This window comes from Squalius cephalus (genome assembly GCF_949319135.1).
Source record: "Squalius cephalus genome assembly, chromosome: 1".
Lineage (NCBI taxonomy): Eukaryota > Metazoa > Chordata > Actinopteri > Cypriniformes > Leuciscidae > Squalius > Squalius cephalus.
The window spans coordinates 51,343,847-51,364,684 of NC_137122.1; the positions used below are offsets into that span (position 1 = coordinate 51,343,847).

The 20,838-nt window shown below is 39.0% G+C and overlaps 2 protein-coding genes across 11 annotated transcripts in view; both read right to left on the reverse strand.

Moving 5' to 3' along the window:
* The window catches only part of hgs (hepatocyte growth factor-regulated tyrosine kinase substrate), a 22,593-nt gene extending 7,170 nt beyond the window's left edge, over positions 1 to 15,423 (reverse strand). Inside the window, exons 1-17 of one of the 10 annotated variants that reach the window (XM_079869685.1) lie at positions 15,091 to 15,247; positions 13,266 to 13,350; positions 13,082 to 13,157; positions 11,846 to 11,938; positions 11,342 to 11,465; positions 10,345 to 10,397; positions 10,183 to 10,251; positions 9,211 to 9,335; positions 6,925 to 7,005; positions 6,091 to 6,193; positions 4,085 to 4,183; positions 3,907 to 4,002; positions 3,787 to 3,825; positions 3,044 to 3,205; positions 2,749 to 2,962; positions 1,092 to 1,264; positions 880 to 1,020 (exon numbers count right to left, since the gene is read on the reverse strand). In XM_079869685.1, coding sequence (XP_079725811.1) covers positions 880 to 1,020; positions 1,092 to 1,264; positions 2,749 to 2,962; positions 3,044 to 3,205; positions 3,787 to 3,825; positions 3,907 to 4,002; positions 4,085 to 4,183; positions 6,091 to 6,193; positions 6,925 to 7,005; positions 9,211 to 9,335; positions 10,183 to 10,251; positions 10,345 to 10,397; positions 11,342 to 11,465; positions 11,846 to 11,938; positions 13,082 to 13,157; positions 13,266 to 13,350; positions 15,091 to 15,127 — 1,770 coding nt within the window. In that variant the 5' untranslated portion in view covers positions 15,128 to 15,247. Of the gene's footprint in view, positions 1 to 879; positions 1,021 to 1,091; positions 1,265 to 2,748; positions 2,963 to 3,043; positions 3,206 to 3,786; positions 3,826 to 3,906; positions 4,003 to 4,084; positions 4,184 to 6,090; positions 6,221 to 6,924; positions 7,012 to 9,210; positions 9,336 to 10,182; positions 10,252 to 10,344; positions 10,398 to 11,341; positions 11,466 to 11,845; positions 11,939 to 13,081; positions 13,158 to 13,265; positions 13,351 to 15,090 lie in introns of all 10 variants that reach the window. The other 9 variants (XM_079869682.1, XM_079869686.1, XM_079869684.1 and 6 more) reach the window with 9 other exon arrangements.
* A 2,421-nt stretch (positions 15,424 to 17,844) lies between these two features.
* Positions 17,845 to 18,495, reverse strand: cldnk (claudin k; the record flags this gene model as incomplete). Its single annotated transcript, XM_079865782.1, has 1 exon — positions 17,845 to 18,495. One exon carries the CDS (start codon positions 18,493 to 18,495, stop codon positions 17,845 to 17,847), a length of 651 nt encoding a protein of 216 aa, XP_079721908.1.
* Between the last annotated feature and the right edge of the window lie 2,343 nt (positions 18,496 to 20,838).

A 20,838-nucleotide genomic window follows, 5' to 3' on the forward strand; every position in this document is an offset into this window, starting at 1 on the left:
TAACTTAATATTATAAACCCTTATAAGAGGCTTAACCATAGTGAATCAGGGCAAGACAAAAACACATTTTGAAACTAAGAATTGGTGTGTTGACCCATTATTTACATTGTTATTTTTGAACAAAAAAGGTTGAAAACATATCCCTTTAAATGATAAGCAATCAGTTTTTTTGTTTACAATATAATATTTATACTACGACTTTTTTGCAAAGAAATGTACAGCACAGCCTACATAGATACGTGAAATACATTTGTTTTCATTACCCTCCATTTTCACACTGACTGGAGCACAACATTGGCCAGGCTGTGGAATAACTTTTTTTAGAAAATTAAGGTTTGGATTTTTCATTCGCTCAATTAAAAGATAAACCAACAAATTTAAAGTTTATGAAAAATCTGAAAATATAAAAAACAACTGGCTTGTAAGAGGCGTTAGACTAGTTTCCTGATGCGTCTTTATCATGTAGCATGTAACTAATGAATTTGAAACTGTGATGGTTAAGACTGAGATGTTTCAACTGTCTCTCATTTGGTAAGTCTGATTCATTTGAATATGATTTAATATTATTCCTTGAGTTCATTTAGTAATTTTTTTAAAAATATAATTTAAAATTATTATTTTTACTTTTTATAAGACATTTCAAAATATATCTATTATTAGAGATATCAAATAGTCAAAAATGTCTAAAAATATACTGATTTTAATATTGGCTAGCCCTTCAAGCAACTCAAATTCAATTCTCAGTTAGAGCAAACTTTCAGATATCTACAAAGATATACAAATGATGTATTTACTTGTTAACTTATATTATTATCATTAATTCCTCTGCACACTACGGCAGGCTGACTGTGTCAAAAGTGTGGACGTAGCAGTGCGCACCTGTGAGTAAGGCAGAGAGAAGGCAGGCATCTGTGCTCTCATCTGAATGGTGTGTTTCTGCTGCTCCAGGCGCATCTGTCTCTCCTTCTCCTGCTCCTGCAGGCGCTGAATCGCCAGCTGCCTTTGCATCTCCAGATACTCCTGCAGCAACCAATCGCAGTCAGTTTCCCGCCTCGTCACGTGATTCACCGCTAAACAGAAAAGCAACTTGCCTGTTTCTTCTGCCTCATGATCTCCAGTTTCTGGGCGAGCTGGATTTGTCTCTGTCTCTCAGCCTCCTCGGCAGCCCGTCGCAGCTTCTCCCGGTGCTCCTCTCTCAGAGCGTTCAGTGCCGCCCGCGCGTCACGCACCTGCGCCAGCTTGTCCTGAAGACCCTCATAGTACACTGACAGAGAGAGAGAAGACAACATTCAGCATCTCAAGACCTTAGAATTCACTCTGAGACGACACTTTAAAATCACCAAACCACCAAGCTACAATACACAAGTAAAAGCTCATTTTGTGTCATTTTGAAAAAGTTATCTACAGTGCAAGTTTCTAACAAAAAGATAGGTAAACAGCTTGAAAATATAATAATAAAACATTTGTTTTGATCATTTCTTAAATTGTTTCATTTTCAAATTTATTTCTAATTATTTTAGTAAATATGTAAAATATTTAAATAATCCATCTAATTAGTCAACATTAGCTAGTGCATTATGCATCATGGATACTGACAACTAAAAAAACAATTAGTTAACTGTAATCTAAAAAAAACAACAGTACCTTTAGTAATGTTTATCAATGAACCCACCTACCAACCAACCAAACAAATAAAATACCTATTAGTGTTGTCACAATACTGGAATTTCCAAATTCGATAAGATACCTTAAAAAATATCGATATTCGATACCATTTTATATACCATGGGGAAATCTGCCATATATAATGCCATACAGATAATTTGTTATTATCGCATAATTTTTTGATAATTTGGGTAATTTTTTTTGTAATAGCTTACACACAGGGAGGCTTTATTTGAGTCATTGAACTACATTTACAAAACAAAAAAAAGATCCTACATACTGTTACACAGCATGTGTTTTCTCTCAACTATTTACGTTCCAAAACTATGTTCACCTCAATATTTGGCAAGATGGGCATTTTGACATAATTTTGTATGTATTAGACCATTTAAGCGCAATAAGCCACGCAAGAACCACTTTGGCTCTAGCGAGCTGTTTGAGAGGCAGCTTTATGTGCGCGACACCTACATCTTATACATCAGTGGTGCGTGTGCTTTTGGTGTGAGAGCGAAACCTGAGGGAATGACTAAAATCATGCGCAATACAAGCACTATTCAACCAGAGTGAATGAGACGAGTGAGTGAGAGGCGGTGTGTGTCAATTTGCCGTCGGAGAGAAGAGAGAGTGAGAAAGCACAGCTGGTATCTGTGTATCGAAACTGCAGAAAAGGAGTATTGGAACGGCTTGAGATATTTCAGTCTTGATACGTATCAAAATATCGACACTACTACCTACCTTCTTAACTAACTACTTACCTACCAACCTATCTAAATATCGTGTTGATCCAAATGATTGTCCCATTTTACAAAATGTAAATTGAATTTAACAGTAAAAAATCAAATGTGGAGTTGTTTACTTATTGACGTTTTCGGTGCACAGGCGAAAGACCTCACTAACTGATAATGAAACCATATTTTGATTATTTTCATTCTCAATAATTAACGGTTTTATTGAATAGTAAATGCAGGCTTGGACCAGATCACGTGCTTTGGAGGCCAATTTGCACCTATATTTAGCACTGTTCGTGAATGTTGATACCAGGTGGAAACGGGCCTGAAGCACAAATACGCGCACATGACTCACTTCTCTTTTCATCCAGCTGGTTGAGTATTTCCAGCAGCTGTGGGTGCATGTTGTTGATGGACTGGAAGAGAGAGAGCACGGAGCTGTCATTGGTGATGCTGCGGCCACGCATGTGGTTGCTCTTCATGCGGTTAAGGAAAGTGGTGACGGCATTCTGCAAGGCCTTCAGGAACTGCTCATGGTTCTCCTCAGATTCTCCATTCTGATACTGCTGCTGAAGAAGCAGACGCAAGACATTCAGTGGAGAACATGAGTAATGTTAAACAGTGACTATCCATTTTAGAGCTCCAAGTACCTCCACTATGTTGATGGGTTGGACAGGAGCGTGGCTTTCCACTGGTTGGCTGATTGGCACGGGCTCAGCCAATGAAACAGGAGCAGGAGCTGAGGGGGTGGGACTCTTGCGAACCTCTTCCTGTTTCTTCTCCCAGTAAGTTCTGTTCAGGTAACGGGCCAGCTGAAAATAATATTTCACAATATTACTGTATTTTAGAGTATGGACGCTTCTTTCGGCCACGGAATAAAACAATTTAAAAGATAATTGTGATTTTATTTCTCGCAATTCTGACTTATTTTCTCAGAATTGTGAAATATAAACTCTCAATTGTGAGTTATAAAGTCAGAATTGTGTGATATAAAGTCGCAAATTGCTAGAAAAAAAGGCAGTCTTTTTTCCCCTTAGAATTGGACTTTATAACTCGCAATTGTGAGTTTATATCTTGCAATTGTAAGAAAAAAGTCAATTGTGAGATAATGTCGCAATTACCTTTTTTTTTTTTTTTTTCAGTGGCGGAAACAAGCTTCCATATCCTCAAACTTTTGAACGGTAGTTTGTATAACTTCAGCATATTTACTTTACTAATACACATTCATAGTCTTGATATGAGGATAAATAAATGAGGATTTTCACTTTGGATGAACTATTTATTTTTCGTGTTTAGTGCCTAAAATCGCTTGTACTCCGCAATTGTAAGTCACTTTGGTTAAAAGTCTACCCAAAATGTAAGTGTAACTATTCCTTTAAATGATTGTTTTTACCTCTGGATCCACGTCTTCGGCTGATGGAGCCGATGAGTTCTGAAATATAAAAAGGGGAACAATTTAGCCACTAAAGATAAATGTTATCTTCAATTCGTTACTTAAATGAAGGTCTTTTACCACAGGTGAGGAGTAGAGATTGCTGACAGGAGGGGCGGAGGAAGTCACAGGGGTGGGATCTGCTTTGGGGTAAGCAGAGTAAGGGTTCTTCTGTCTCTGTAAACAAACACACACAAACACAATCATCACGTGCCCCTTCATTTCTGCTGACAGCAGCGTTAGCTTGTAGCCGTCTCACCATCCTCTCCTTCTCCTCCGCTTCGCTCTGAGACAGTGCGATGGCCAGCTGCAGCTCCTCTTCCTCCTGCAGCGCGGCCTCGTCTCTTTTCGGAGGCATCTGAGGAGCAGAGCAGCAAGAGGTGGTCAGGACGAAACAGGCAGGAGAGGAGAGGGGGCAGGACACATTTTCATTCAAATTTATTTTTATTTAAATATTAGCAAGGCACACATACAGACATTTTGGCTGATACAGATTTTTTTTTTTAATAACATTTTAATAGTGGCCAGGGGGGTAGGAGAACATTATTAAAAATAAAAAAATAAAAAAAGAGTTCACAGTTTAAATTGAAATGATTAATACTTAGTAATTAATAAGTGGTTTAATTAATACTGCCTTCCACTGATTCGGACAAGTTAAAAAAAATGATTACATAAAAACACCAACACTGATGCTGATATAATCACTGATATACTGTGCATCTATATTAAAGGTGAAGAGTGTAATTTCTACACTATTAACTGTCTGTTTGCCTGACAAAACATTGGCTCTACCTTTGGTGTGAAACTGCTTAATTGGTGTTGGTGAATTGGTGAATTTTCACCACTAAAAGGTTTAAGTCAGTAAGATTTTTTTAAAGAAATGAATACTTTCATTCAGCAAGGATGCATGAAATTGATCAAAAGTGACAGTAAAGATATTGAAGGCCCCGATATACTGCAAGAGGAATCGAAGAACCAACTGATGTGACGTCAAGCACCAAACATCGATCAAATCAGGGAGTTCGAAACAGTTTGCCTTTCCAGAAAAGTTTGCACTGGTCAGTGGCAATGATGTAATAGGAGAGTGTAGCTCTGAGGCTCCGCCTTCTTTCTCGTGGAAACCTTCTATGGTTAATTTCGTCACAGAATCTGAGGTGGAAGCGTTCATCCGGAGTGTGTGATTGGCTGCTGGGGGCTGGAGAGGCACGATTCAACGTCAGCCGGTTCTGAGCACTTCTCCGCATTATTCATAAGAATGAACTCTTTTAACCCAATCACTGCGCTGTATTACGCATGAGATCGTATTACAGCGGAGAATTCAAACCTGATTTCAGCGCAACCTCTGCCTTTTCAGCTTCGCATTCGGACACGTGCGCCATAAGTGTATGTTTCCTCAGCACAAAATGTGACAATGTCAGCATTTCCCTCCAGCATTTTGAGCACTGCTGAACAGAATCTTAAATTCCTCTGATTGGCCATTGTGTTGATGCGCTTAACAAAATTGTCTGTGATTGGCTACAATGATCAACAATGACATCTTTACGCTCTTCACCGAGCGCTTACACAGATACACACGGGCGCGTTTGAAAGTGCTGTCTATCAGCGGATCCAAGATGTCATTGTTGATCATTGTAGCCAATCACAGACACTTTAAGTGCCGTTTTCTCACCGCTGACATTTTAGTTGTGCCTTTATTTTGTTAATCGAGAGGAAAGCGTGCAGCACATTTACATATTCATCTAACCTTCGCTCTCAGCAGCGTGGACGGCGTTGGGATGTTCACTAACAGTATATCACTGCTCACGTATTTCAAACTTCTTTTTAACCTCTAAGCGAAGGACGATAAAGAACTTTGCCATGAGTATAGGAGACTTCATAAGAGACTTCTTTCAGAAACATTTTATAAAATCTTACCGACCCCAAACTCTTTAGCAGTGTTGTAATTATAATGGCAAATAAACAAGCTATTCTGAAAACAGTCTGTTTGGTCAAACTAGTGGCACAGAAATGATACACTTCACCTTTAAATGTTGCGTTCATTACTGATTGGAGTGGGATTGACAGTAAGCACACAAACTCGACAGTAATATGTGCTCTCACTCATGAGCCTCAAAATTGCTTTGCATTTAAGTTCCAAATAAACTGATGATGATGATGATGATGATTAAACTTTTGTTTTATTGCCCGTGTCAATACATTTTGGTGGCATGCTTCATAATTGTGACGCCCATGAGCGTGAGCCCTCTATGAAATGTAACTACTTACTGCTTCGGTGGGCACTACCTGAGACTGCTGGGACAGAGGGCTGGTCAGGTACTCAGGGGGAAGCTCGGACTGCCCAGCGCTGGCGGCCTTCCCTTCAGCTTTTCTAGGAGGGGGAGAGAGGGACGGGTGGCTGGTGAAGAGGAGGGTTTAGGAGACACAATCAACCTGGTCAATCTCTGGAAGTCAGCAGGCTTATGAACATGAGGGACAACTCAAAGACAATTTTACAATACAAAAAGATAATATTACAACACAATAGATAGAAATGACAAAAAGTAGGGGGGGATTAGCAACATTCAAAAACCTAGTGAGCTACCTTTCTATCCAATGCCTACATAACCTAACTGAGATGGGTCCTAAGTCACTAATACGGGACACTCTGCATAGACAGCAACTGTCACTTCTGATCAATTTAATACATCTTTGCTGAATAAGAGTATTAATAAACAAACAAACAAAAATATTCCCGTCCCCAAACTTTTAAATTAGGGCTGAACGATTTTGGAAAGTCTAATTGCGATTGATTTAATTATTTTAATATCTTCTGTATTATCCAACAAAGACAAGCAATAAATCATTGTCTGGTATGACCAACACAATATTAGATAGATTAAACATAAACTGTCCTTTCCTGTAGGCCTGGCCTATATGTTACAGTGTTTTTCCTGGGCCAAAATGGTCTTTGACATGATCATCCACACACACACAGTTAAAAGTAGCCCTACCCACGTGATCTGCCCAATACTGACAATAAATTTAAAATAAAAGCAAAGAAACAGTTTGTGATTTTTTCTTATCTTATTTTGATATCTCATATTATGTATGATCTCTTACCTTGATGTTTGTTTCTTTTGTTCCTCACTGTTTACACTTGGTTGCTCACTCATTTTTTTTGGCCCCTCATTTTCTTCCGGACTGTGGCTGAGAATTATTCAGTTTACAAACTCTTCCAAACTGTATATAAGCTATGCAATTATAGACACTGATAATATCCTTCTTTGATAATTAGTTTGGTATATAATAATATCAATATTAAAAAGTAGCATTAAAAAAAAAATAGCATTAAAAAGTTTATTTGAACTAATAGTCTCATTTTCTACCATATACAATTGAATAAAATTAGCAGCTAGCTAACAACAACTTGCTTTGTTCTGGTTTCACCTCACTCCAACCTAAACAAAATGATTTCATAGGTAATTTACTACACAATTGTCATATAAATAACCTGAAAAATCTGTGGATAATTAAGGCTAATTCTTACTAGCCACTCTTGCTAAATGGGGTAAAGCGCACTTGCGTTCTCATTTCAGAGGCGCTCTGAGTAAACGATTCGTTATACACTAGTGATGGGTTGATCATGAACGATTACTTCATTTTGAACAAATCTTTATAATGACTCGAGTTGTCTCAGAGAGTGATTCGTTCAGTTTGTGTTGACATCCTATAGGGTCTGTACAGGAAACAGAAATTATTAGTTCACTTCCTGAGTCTTCAGGTCTGAGTCGTTTGTTCCTTTGTCCCGTGACAGCTATATTGGATACAGAAATGAGTTAATAATTCCCAATTTATTTTTACAAACAAGTGCGTAATCAGTTTTTTCTTAACTCTTAGTTATGTGATACGTTTCTGGTCTCATATTGCAGGTTTTTTATTTCTTACAATTTAGAAATTTGCAAATTTCTTTCATGATAGTTCTTTTCCATAAAACTGAAAATGTGGTAAAGAGTTGGTTAATGCTTTAAACTTTATCTGTATGATGGGGAAAACCACTTTGATAAAGTAAATACCTACATATAATAACAACATACAGTTACGTGACAAAAGAACAAACGACTCGAGTCTTGAACCCAAACACTCGAGAAGTGAACTAATCATTTCTGTATCCGGTACACACTGCATAGCTCAGCTTATGGTGATGTGTCGTGACAAAAGAACGAATGACTCAGATCGGGAGGTGAGGTAAACTAACACACTGCATAGCCTGAAGTTCTTCTAAGCAATGAATAAACCATTTTCTGTGTCTCATAATATGGCCTTGGTTGCATTCTACTTTTTCTCTTAATCAAAATGTGATCAACATTGCGTAAGTAGATGTGTTGAAGAAATTGTTAATTAACATGTAACATTTTAAATATATTCTCTTGAAATTAACGAAATGACTTGAAAAAAGATTCGTTCATTTAAATGAACGAGATTCAAAGATCTTCCCATCACTATTATACACGGACTCAGACAGTGACGTCATATTGCGATATTATCGCAAATGCAATTTAATCGTTCAGCCCTATTTCAAATGGTAGTGTGTCAGATGCTCCCCACCCCAAGCATGATACTCGACTCACAATTGATTTCAAAATTTGGCAGCTGTTTGAAGATTCTTACAACAAATAACACCTTTTGTGAGATTTCATTTTTGTGTGAATTATTATAGGCATCATGACAGCAAAAAACTAAACGAACAGCACAGTAGCTGTGTTTCTATCCACCTATTTTAATAAGAATTTGGGGATATTACATCAAAAAAAAAAAAAAAAAACACTGGATGGAAACGTCAAGATGTGAGTAAATTCTATGAGGTTAATTATTTCTTTATCAATTAAGAAGACATGCGCATAAACTATGATGGAAAAACATTTACTGAATAAATCTCTTGATGCGCTAAAACAAACCCATTGGACTAACTGGACTAACCAGCAGACCAATCGCATCACAGCATCTCGAATGTTGGTTTGATCGTTCTGAAATGCCTGAGATGAATGTTTTGCTTTAATTCCCTCTGAGAAGCATCTCACACGATTGCGTTCCCAAACATAAGGCATCCGAATAGAAGATAACATGAGCGTGTCTGCGTTTCATCTACACGCTCTGCAAGTCATTTATGATGTAGGAAAAAGAGCCTCAATGGCTTCCCCGTATTGCAGCAAATTCCCATATTTATTACAGATATTCTGCGGCAAATACCCAGGAAGCGACGATTTTGTTTTCTTAAACACAAGGTATGTAAACGCTGCTTTAGTCGCAAATGTTTTATGCGTTATTCCAAGTCTGCACATAAATTAAATTCCCAACATTGAATGGAAACATAGCAAGTTCTAGATATCAGTCTTCACATATACTCACTTGTTGAGAATCTCAAAGCAGGGCTCACACACTCGCACCTCCTTCTCAATGCCAAACTTGGGAATGGTAGAGTACTTCGAAGAGCACTTCCCACAGAAAATCTGCCCACATGCCCTGCAGTGGTGCTGAATGAAAAGCCACCAGCCATTATACATCATGAGATCCGCTTATACGGGCCAGTGCTTCTCAAATCTGTCCTGGATCCCGCCATCATTGCACATTTTGGATGTCTCCCACATCAGGCACCCAATTCGAAGCGGTGTTCGAAATTGCCCCCTAAATACCCTACATTACTCCACTAATACAGTCCACTTGAAGGAGTGAATAAATACGAGTGAGTGAACTTGGACACTGAGTGCGCCGGATGGGCAGCTGCTTTTGCATAGTTTTGGCTTGCAGTATAAAAATCATTTGAAACTTAGCAAACTGGCAGCTCAAGTAGTAAACAAAAAATGATCTTGAACTCTGTCATGGAAACTAGCATGTATAAACCTTAATTAAACAATAATCATTTAAAAAGGAATTTATGCCAGTATGATATTATGCTGTACCCACATTGGACCAGCAGTTTGGAAAATGGATGGATGGATGATTCAGCTGTGGGCGAGACGTGGGAATTCATTCGATGTGACAGTCACAGTGCATTATGGGTATTCTCTAGCCGTTGAGTGTACACCGGTTGTAGACTCGTTATTGTGGGAATGAATGAGTACACTCGATAACGTACAGCATGGTTTCGGACACCACTAAAAATGGCTGTCCCCTCAAATAGTGTCCTATTTAAGGGAATAGGGGCGATTGGTCAGTCTTGCAGTCTGTACTAAAGAGTTGAATCAAGTGTGTTAGATGAGGGAGACATACAAAATGTGAAGTGGTGAGGGTCCTCAGGACATCTTTTGAGAAACACTTATAGGCTACTTCGTAAACATTATATAGCTCAGTATGGTAGATTATCAAAGGAACGGTTTGTACCTTTCGAGTCATAACACCAAACTGAACTCTACATCTGTGACATTCCTCTGCATCCACCCAATCAGGGGCCTAAAAAAAACAAAAAAACATGACAAACTAATGGCAAACCAAACACCAGAGAGTGTGCAGAACGTATTCACTTTACTCAACGGTTATTCTCACCCTCTCTGCTGCAAACATGGCATCACTCTCCTTGAACTCTGGGAAGACATGACCTGGTCAAATAGAAGTGATTGTAAGTGTCAGAGCAGTCATTAACCAACTATTGTTGTTGTTGTGATGCCACATTCACACACACAGCTTTTTTAGCATTGTGTATTGTTGTCGTAGTAGGTGTTTGTACGGTTGGATCCCCTTTCATTGTTGGTAGGCAGCACAAATGCTCAAAACCAGTGGTCGACCGATATAGCATCAAGGCCAATATATCAGACGATATTTGTCAGTTTTTAATTAATCGGCACTGGCTGGCAGATATGTTTTTCTGTATAGCCAATGTGTCGGAAGTGGGACTTTTATTTTGAAAGCGCTGAGAACACCAGTGCCTGAGCATCCGAGCTCCCATTCTCCATCTGTATTAGTTTATTGTCTCTGTTTATCAGTTGTCTAATATTTTTATTAGACAGAGCTGTTAAACAAACAACGCAAACGGTTCACTATTAAAGCATTTGTTTTTTCAATTATTAGTAATATAATGGCAAAAGCTACAATGGTTGCTAATCTACCATCATCAATCAGCAAAAAACACATTAATATCATTAAAACAAGTCTTTGAATATCTAATAAGCATCTAATTTCAGAAACTTGCATACGTGACTGTCTGCGTGACAATTTTAGTCATTGGAGGTTCCAGGTGGAGCCCAATTTTTGTGTCCTGTAAATCAATTGCACTGCGCATGTGTCGAACTTCCATCCACGGTGCTATGAAAGCTGTGCGGACACGACTATGCACGAGACGGAGAGTGAAGTCAATATCGGTCGATCACCATTCAAAATCGTATTTTACGGACACTCGAATTTAAAAACTAATCAAGTGATTTTGCTATTTATTTTGCATTGGCAAGTGTTTGTTTATAACTTGCAGTAGTGTATAAAATAACACATCATTTTGATTACCGCAAATCGCTGTATGTGTGAGGTCCCTTTAGTTTGTGAATCTTACCTTCCACCTTCATGATCTGATAGGTATCCTGGACGACTTTGTACTTGGGCTCGTTGCGGAAAGCGTGGGACCAGGCCTGGATCAGATAAAGGATCTTGTTCTTCACGTTCGGTTCGGGTTGTTTCTAAAACACAGAAGAGTCACATTCTCTCAGTGATGGCTTACAAAACAAGCTCTGAGCTCTGAACTCAAAAGTTGCCTAAAATTTCCATAAAAACAAAAACAAAAAAAAATATCAAGCCTCTATTAAGCCACCTCAAATCCTTCTCTGGAGTTGTCAGTCTCACAGAAAATCAACAAAAGAACTCCAAATGCGCTTAGTTTCTGATTTCTGCTGGAACTCCCCTCAGCAAAATAAACATGTGACGACGATGACACAATCAGGAAGTACAGTTTAGCATGAGTCACTGGGTCTGACCCACTTGGAAAGATCATAAAGGCGGAGCCAAAGACTCTTAAAGCAACAGTCTCCAGGACAGACAGGTTGAATTTAGCAACAATCACCTTGAACAGCTCCTTCAGCTCTTCCATGGTCTGCTTACAGGCCACTTCATCATGAATCGTCTGGCCACAGTTCTTCACCACTGACTCCAGGACCTGGTGACAAGCAAATGCTGACTTACACACATGACCTTGACTGATCGGGGGCACAATACAAAACTTTTATTTTTATAATCTCTTGTATTTACTATGAATGTACCCAACATTAAAGTACTACTCTTATGCTATTTTAAAGGTTCCCAGGTCTCCTACGATAGGTTTACATGCATCCAAGGTCAAAAAACACTTTAATTTTCTCATAATATACAGTACATTGCAGCATGACCTCATTTCTCACAGTGTCTAAAAACAGTTTGTTTGAAGATTCAGTCTTTCTTATCCCCTTCTTTCTGCTTTGATTGGTCAGATGGCCCAGTCTGTTGTGATTGGTCTACTCTGCTCTGATTGGTCAGATGGCCCAGTCTGTTGTAATTGGTCTACTCTGCTCTGATTGGTCAGATGGCCCAGTCTGTTGTGATTGGTCTACTCTGCTCTGATTGGTCAGATGGCTCAGTCTGTTGTGATTGGTCTACTCTGCTCTGATTGGTCAGATGAACCAGTCTGTTGTGATTGGTCTACTCTGCTCTGATTGGTCAGATGGCCCAGTCTGTTGTAATTGGTCTACTCTGCTCTGATTGGTCAGATGGCCCAGTCTCAGTCTTGTGAATGGTATCATCAAGAGGGTCCGCGCCGTGGATGTCCACACACGCGTTCAACGGCGCATGTGCGAGTGACTTAAGCGCTTGAAAAGTCCACTAGATAGTGCACTCGCACCGAATGAGTCTTTCCGTGCTCACGACCAAAAGAGTATGAAAGACTTTGAAAGGCTTGCGAGCTCAACTCTGCACAAGCAGTAGACCAATCACAACAGACTGGGTCATCTGACCAATCAGAGCAGAGTAGGCTCACAGAAAGAAGGGGTTCAGAGAGACTGAATCTTCTGAAATGCTGCAATGTATATTATGAGAAAATTAAAGTGCTTTTTAACCTTGGATGCATGAAACCTGTTGCAGGAGACCTCCAAAACAAAATTTTAAATAGCATAATAGGGGCTACTTTAATCATTTATCAATTAAGTAATCTTTTTATTTTTTTTACAATTTATCTTTAAACTTTTGATCCTCAATTTCTTTTTTGCGTCCAGTTTGAAAGCCCCTGGTCTAGAGTGCTCAACATATAATGAAGATGATTGACACTTACCTCAAGAGCATAGAGCGCTACATGTGGATTTTTGTCATTGAGTTTTTTCTTGATGGCACCAATTGCATATTTCGCCCTGGTGGTGGGAAATGACAAAACAGTAAATAAGGAAGTCAAGAAATGACTTTATGACTCGTGCTCTTACACTGATATGCAAACATGACCAAATGTTTTATGTTCTTACTGCGTATCGCCTTGCCGAATGAGGTCACATATCTGCAGAATGGACTCCCAGTCGGTCTCCAGCAGCAGCTGGCTGGTAGCCTTATCTGTAAAGCATTGGAGGATCACATGTCTGATCAGAATCAATTCTCTCAAGGTCTGTTTACTGAAAACATGGGAAAAGGAAGAGGAAAAGACCCTTTTTGCGCCGACGTCACGGCGTTAGCTGGAGGCAAAACAAAGGAGACAAACCAGCACAGATTCGCTACATAAGGAGCTTAAAATGTTGCGTTGTTGGGTGCAAGAATCGACGGAGTACAGGCTCCAATTTGAAATTTTATCGCATAATGTTTTCTAAACTATTGTGATTATTTGTGAATCATCTATGATTATATACATTGTTGAAGAACCTGGTAAGAAAGAATAATCAGTTAAAAAATGTTAAAAAAATTATTTGCTGTATCTGGAATACATTATGGAATACGTTAAAATTAACTTTGGCAAATAACAATCGCGGTCCTTGACAGTGAGTGACCTTACACATTAAGATAAAATCAGATGTTTTTCAAACTTTTTGGGTTAGCTTAATTTTATGTGATTATTTTGTTATTGTTTTTTATATTATGCGCTTACATTTATTTGATAGCATGTTTTAATCAAGTATTTTAATGTGTTTTTTTTTGTTATTCTTTTAAAGCACTTCGAGATGCAACTTTGATAGGCGCTATAAAAAATTATGTTTATTCTTTTTATTCACTAAATGAACACAAGGAATAACAATATTTAATATTCTTCATTTATAGGCACCAATAATATAACAATACAAACAGCATTTACCTACATATTTAAAATACAAATTACACAATATTCACACAAAAAAAGAAAGAAAACTTTAATTGATTATTTTGTTTTTGTTCGATATATCACTGTAAAATGATTTTACATGTTGCCTAATTCAAAATCAGAAATGTACACAATTAAATCAATGTTTCACAATTACAATATAGCTAGATAGATATATCGAAATATAGATAGATAGATAGATATATCGAAATATAGATAGATAGATAGATAGATAGATAGATAGATAGATAGATAGATAGATAGATAGATAGATAGAGCTTTGTGAAGTCTTGGAAATGGAGCTGATGTGTGAAATAGGAAGTTACTGTTTTGTGGTGAATCTGTGTAAGTAGACCAAAACATTTCTCTCTCTCTCTCTCTCTCTCTCTCTCTCTCGACTCGATTACATGAGCAAACAGGAAGAACCAACCGTGACTAACGGGAATACACGAACTCACACCTTCCAAAATCCTAAAAGGACAATTTTCCCAAAAGGTGTGAGCAACTGAAAACATAAATATTTATTTAAAACGCAATTACAATATGCCAAATTAAATGTGCGGTTTAATTGCCTTGCCAGCAGCGAATTTTGTCAATGACAAACAAAATTCACTGCCAATGACATCAGACACACCCGACAGAGTACATAAATGAAAAAACGCACACATGATTTGTTATTTTATTATTTTTTTAGCTTGTGAAATAGAGGCCCGAAAATAGCTTTAGCTCTGGTGCGCTGCTAACTAGCTTACATAAGATAACTTAATTGATTTATTTAAGGCAATAACAACACAATAAAGTTGAACTGAACTGAAAAGGATAGTCGCAATGACATGTTTAAGTTCGTGTCACTGGTGTTTGAAAGTTCGATGGGAAAAATAAAGACAATAGATTTTGAGGGCTAACATTACCGTGACTACTGAAGCTGGGCTAGCGTTAGCATTAGCAGACTCATCGGTCTGTCAGTCAGAATTAACACCGAAAACATCAAATATAATACATACCCAACAGTCTCTCAAATGTTCCGCCGCCTTTGCCCATGTCTAATCTCTGATATCGGGACGATCTCTGAGTCTGTTTTGCTGTTGTTCACCTGTGTGAATAAGCGAGTTTCACTGCCGGGTAACACGCGCATGCGCACAAGAAAGACGCGAATGTCAAATAAAAGTCCAAGTTACAGCAACATAGTCACTCCCTGTATAGCCAGAGTGAGAAAAAGGCTCTGCTTTGTTCTTAAATGACATTAGTAGGCCTATTTATAATAAAAGATGCAACATATCCTGCGTGTGTCTGTCGTCTGCCATGGACTGCATCTGGTTTTCAACGTGTGTGTGTGTGTGTGTGTGTGTGTGTGTGAGAGAGAGAGAGAGAGAGAGAGAGAGAGAGAGAGAGAGAGAGAGAGAGAGAGAGAGAGAGAGAGAAATTGTACCTTATTTTATTATTATTTTTATTATTTTGCCCATTCTAGTGCTATCACAATACAACAAATGCATGTTTTATTGACATTTCAGTGTGCCAGTCATTTTTGTTATATGATGCATTGCAATGCATTTGCTGCATGAAACCAACGCTGTTACTCCCAACCCTCTGTGCATGTGTACTAATAGGCTACTGTGAAAGAGCTACCTGAATGTGACAATGCCCTGCCCTGCCCTGCCCTGCCCTGAATGTAACAGGTGTGTCCAAATTTGTGTACTTATGCACTATTCTAAGCCAGTTTGTAACAGTGTAAGTGTTCATATTGACCATTCCAACAAGAATGTTGAACACTTCATGCACTCAACTGTCACAGCTTTACTTATGTAGCAGTGCAGGAGCGATCAGACTGATGCTGGATGACAAAATGACCTTCATATTTTCAATAACCTTCATACACTTGATGAAAGAATAGCCTACAGTGAGAATGCGTAGTATAAGTAGGCTACATAGTGTATAGTTGGTCAACTGGGGCACAACTTATGTCACCCTGGCAGACATGTTGTCCCATATATAAAAATAAGCCCCTGTGCCAACCACCCCTTAGGCTTCTCCATCCCTTATTCTCTAGCAGTCAAGACAACAATAAGCACTTTTCTATATTTTACAACCCAGGATTTTCACTCGTAGCATTAGGTCATACATGAGTCACTACCTGGCGCAGTAAACAATGCAGCTATTGTAAATGCTGTGCTGCAGCATACAGTGGTATTGTACTGCGGTCTATAGGCGCAGAGCAGCCCCCATAACAACAGCCAGAGATGCTCAGAGAGCCAAGACAACATGAGCCGAGAATGTCTTCATCCGCTGGACTGTTTACATGAGATTTATATGCAATTGTAGATTACATAAATGTGTATCAGATATTCTCTCCCAAACTTTGTGAATGATCTTTAACTTAATGACCTTAAAAAGACCCATGTAAGATTTATGTATTGTTTTAATCAGATTAAATGAGAATCTGCATTCTGTATTTCAGTCTTGAATTCATTAAATGAGCAAAATCGAAAGTTGATTGGTTGATTCCAGCTGTTACTTTGCCTTCCGTTGTTATCAAAGGGAGCTTCTGTTTTAAAATACCAATATATCAGTCAGGCCTAGTTTTAGATGATCTGCTTTGGCCAATTTACAGTTGTAAAATAATCCTTATAAATAAGGGTTCATTTAAATTGAACTATTTTTGTACATCTGATTTGCTATCATTAAATTATGAACATATCTTATACACCATACTGATAGAATTTTTATAATGTTGTTTGGACAAATATATCTATTTCAGAATATTTGTGAAGAAAGAAAATCACACAAGGTTGGAACAATTTTAAAAAAAATGTTTTGTGAATTTTCCTTTAAGAACAACTATTTAAAGTGACACTTCTAAGATTGTATGTATGGTATTCCATTAAATAATATGAACACCTTAAAGGGATAGTTCACCCAAAAATAAAAAATGTCATCATTTACTCGCCCTCATGTCATTCCAAGCTCATACGATTTTGTTCATCTTCAAAACACAAATGAAGATATTTTAATGAAACTGGAGAGATTTCTGTCTCTCCATTGAAATTCCATTCCTTATAAAGTTCTTAAAGATATCACAAAAGTTATCCATATGAATCAAGCAGTTTAATACAAGTCTCCTGAAGAGGCAAGAACGCTTTATATGATGAACAGATATAATAGGCTTTTATTTACATATTAATATTGATCAAAGCATACATACAATCTCAAATGTACTTGCTTGATGTGTGAGATACACTAAGGTTTGTTCTTGTGCGTCAGGCAAGCACGGTTGAGCTTTCAATGGAGAGACAGATGTTTCATTAATTTGTGTTTTAAAGCTGAAAGAAAGTCATATGTGTTTGGAATGACATCAGAGTGAGTAAATGATACGAGAATTTTCATTTCTGTGTGAGCTATCCATCTTATTGTATAAATTAACATGAGCAAACGTGTCTGCGTTACACAGAATGTCAGATACTAAGTGGAATCATCAGCATCTTCTTGAACAGACGGACATCCAAAGAATTCAGAGGAGACATCATAAAGGATTTAAAGTTTTATTATTGAATAACATAACAGACAAATACAGAAAAAGACAGACTTATAAGTGGACATTAGATGTGACAAGGAAACTTGATTTCACATTTCTATTCACTACCTCCATCATACTACAGAAATATTCTGAATGATAAAAAATAGATGAGAATTAACTTGAATCTATCACAATGGGAAACTCTAGCAGAGAAGGCTTTCGGGGGCCGGCGTGTCGCTGCTGGTCATTAAACATAACCCTTGACCTGGCCAGCTCCACCCGCTCGGCGTGGGCTGCTGTCGCCGCTGCTAAACGTAGGAGAGGAGGGAATCCCGGGCGGATTGGACCCTGCGTAGAGGAGCGATCCACCGATCAACAGCAAAGCCGAACCCCCCCAGCCCAGGTAGAGCGCGGGGCCGAGCTCACGTTTGTGAGGGGCTGCCACATAGGGGTCATAGAAATCCCTAATGATGGAATGGGCCGTCCAGCAGACGGGTACAAGGATGAGGAACCCTGCGATGACAAAGAGCACGCCAGACACGCGAGCCAAACGCGCCTTGAGGCTTGGGAGGCCCACGCACTGGGTGCACTTGATACCCAGAACACCCAGCGTGAGCGACAGGGTGCAGATGAGCAAAGCGAGAACCAAAAGACCCCGGGCGGCCTTCATGTCACTCGGAAGAGCCAGCAGGCTGTCATACACCTTGCACTGAATCTCTCCTGTGCTCTGCCAGATGCAATTCATCCACAGGCCCTCCCATGTGATCTGCGCCGTTACAATGTTGTTCCCGATAAAGGCAGTGACCCTCCACATGGGAAGGATGCACACCAAGAACCCGCCAACCCAGCCGATGATGGACAGGACCAGGCCGAGCAGCTGCATGCCGGTGGTTGCCATGATGAATCTTTTCCAAGAATGATCCCTTGGAAGAGTCCAATGGATGGCACAGACAGAAACCTTCGATACACTTCAAGGTCAGCGAGAAGGGCGAAAACAAAGTCCTTTCCCTTTCTTCGTAAGTGAGTTCCAATGAAGAAACAGCGTGGTAGACTGGCAAGTGGACCTAAAGATAGGAACAGAGGAAAGGGTATAAGTTACAGTAAGTTACTGTTTACAGGAGCTAAAATATGAGAACACGTGCTGATAGAAGTTGCAGTCTTGACATGAATTCTTCAAAATCATTTCTAAACATTCATGGTCTTAAAGCAGACATGCCCATTCCTGCTCCTGGAGGGTGTTTAGCTCTATCCCCAACAGCGGAGTTTAGCTCTATCCCCAATCAAGCACACCAAAAACAGACAATCAAGGTCTTTGGGATGACTAGAAACTTCCAGGCAGGTGTTTTGGAGCTAAAATTCAGAAAAGTGCCCCTCACATTTGCAGGACTGGAAACCCCTTTCTTGAACCGGGGGTGTCCAATCCTGCTCCTGGGGGGCCAATGTCCTGCAAAATTTAGTTCCAACCTGCCAAAACGCACCAGCCTGAAAGTTTCTAGTAATCTGGAAGAGACTGGGATAGCTGCAGATTGGAGTTATGGGCTTGCCAAAAGGTAGAGGCGTGCCAAAAAGGTACACAATGCTACAACAAGAAACTAACCCCTAACCCTACCCTACTCCCCAACAGGCAGCTTTTCGAAGATCAATTGCAAAGACCTTTCGGCACGCCCTTTACTCCAACCTACACATACACACACTTGATCTGGAAGATCTTGATTATCTGGTTCAGGTGTGATCGCTTGACACTGTACCTCAAAGGGACTTTGTACACTGTCAACCCCTAAAAGGTGGATATAAGTACTCTATAATAGTGGTATGTTCTGTTTAGAGGTAAATGAGGTACAACGATGTCCCTTTGAGGGTACTATTGTCAAGCTATTGCACCACTAAAGGTACAATTTACTTTCTGAAAGAGTAATGTAAATTAAAACAGAAGATCATTTCAAATTGGCTCTCAATTTGTTTTAAAACAAGCCAATCTTTCTGTTACAGTAATATGTAAATGAGTAAACATTCAGCATTCCATCAGAAATGTGCTCAGGTTTTTGCTAAGATACTTATAAACATGTCATTATGCAAGCTATCTAAATCGACCTTGAAGTGGAACTACTTTACTAGGTGAATGAACTTTTTGGGTATTGTTCCTGTGAGTAGAATTCCAGGTAAACAGCTTCCTTTCTTGTATTAAATGCGTGTGTCGTTAATCTGGTTTAGTGGTGTTATGACGTGATTATATCAAACTAGTCACATGCTAACAAGCGTAATGTCTGCTGCCGCCCACACACTATATGACTTTCAAAGATTGCTGTTCTTTTAACACAACACAACTGTCTGTCATCACTGATGTCTTCAGCTGTCATTCAGCACACATTTCACTCTGCGGGAGCTGAATAGCAGGCATATCTACATATTTAACCTGCTAAATGCCTCTCAGACGTCTGCGATGCATCTGCAAATCTCTCAGATTGTGCGTTTTTGAAAATACAGACAGCAAACTGTCGGCGAGGGAAAATCAGAGCTAAAACCGTTTAGTGTAACTTGTGGCATTACCTTTAAAATGGTGTTTATTTGATTGTTTACTAGCTGGAATTTCAATTGTTTATTTATTTTTTGATCATTTTTAGAGGAAATTGTTACTGTGCCACAAATGCTGTTTATGCATCTTAACTTGTAATCCAGAACATTCCTTTAAATATTCATGTGGTTTTACACATAAATATTTAGGGACTGTTATGTACAGTGAGCATTACTGGATTCAATGTACATTGGAGAGAATGGGTCCTTTTCACACTGTGGTGGGTGTAGAGCTACGCCTGGTGGGGTGAGTGGATTATCTCAGAAAAACATGAGGAGCCTCTGGACACAAGAAGCTTTCTTTGAAACGTTCAGAGTGGGCCAAGCAGACTTGAGTCTGTTTATGTCCAATCTGAATGCCGTGCTGCATAAGCACTTGGTCTCAATGACAAACCTCAAAAAACACTCAAATGCTGTTTAAGAAAATAGCCTTCTAGTAACATTTCAAGTTATTTACTGAACCATTAACTTCTGATTTCCATGATAAATGACTGAAATTGTTGTTACCTGATTGACGACAATGAAGTCCCTGAAGTTGAACTCCTTCCACAGCCACTCATCTGCTAATCCTCTATCTTCTTGTGTTGGGTTCCTTCGATCTGGAAACAGAGCTTGACCTGAAATGCCATAAACCTGCGATGGAGGTGAAACCTACAGATTCAGACCTCTG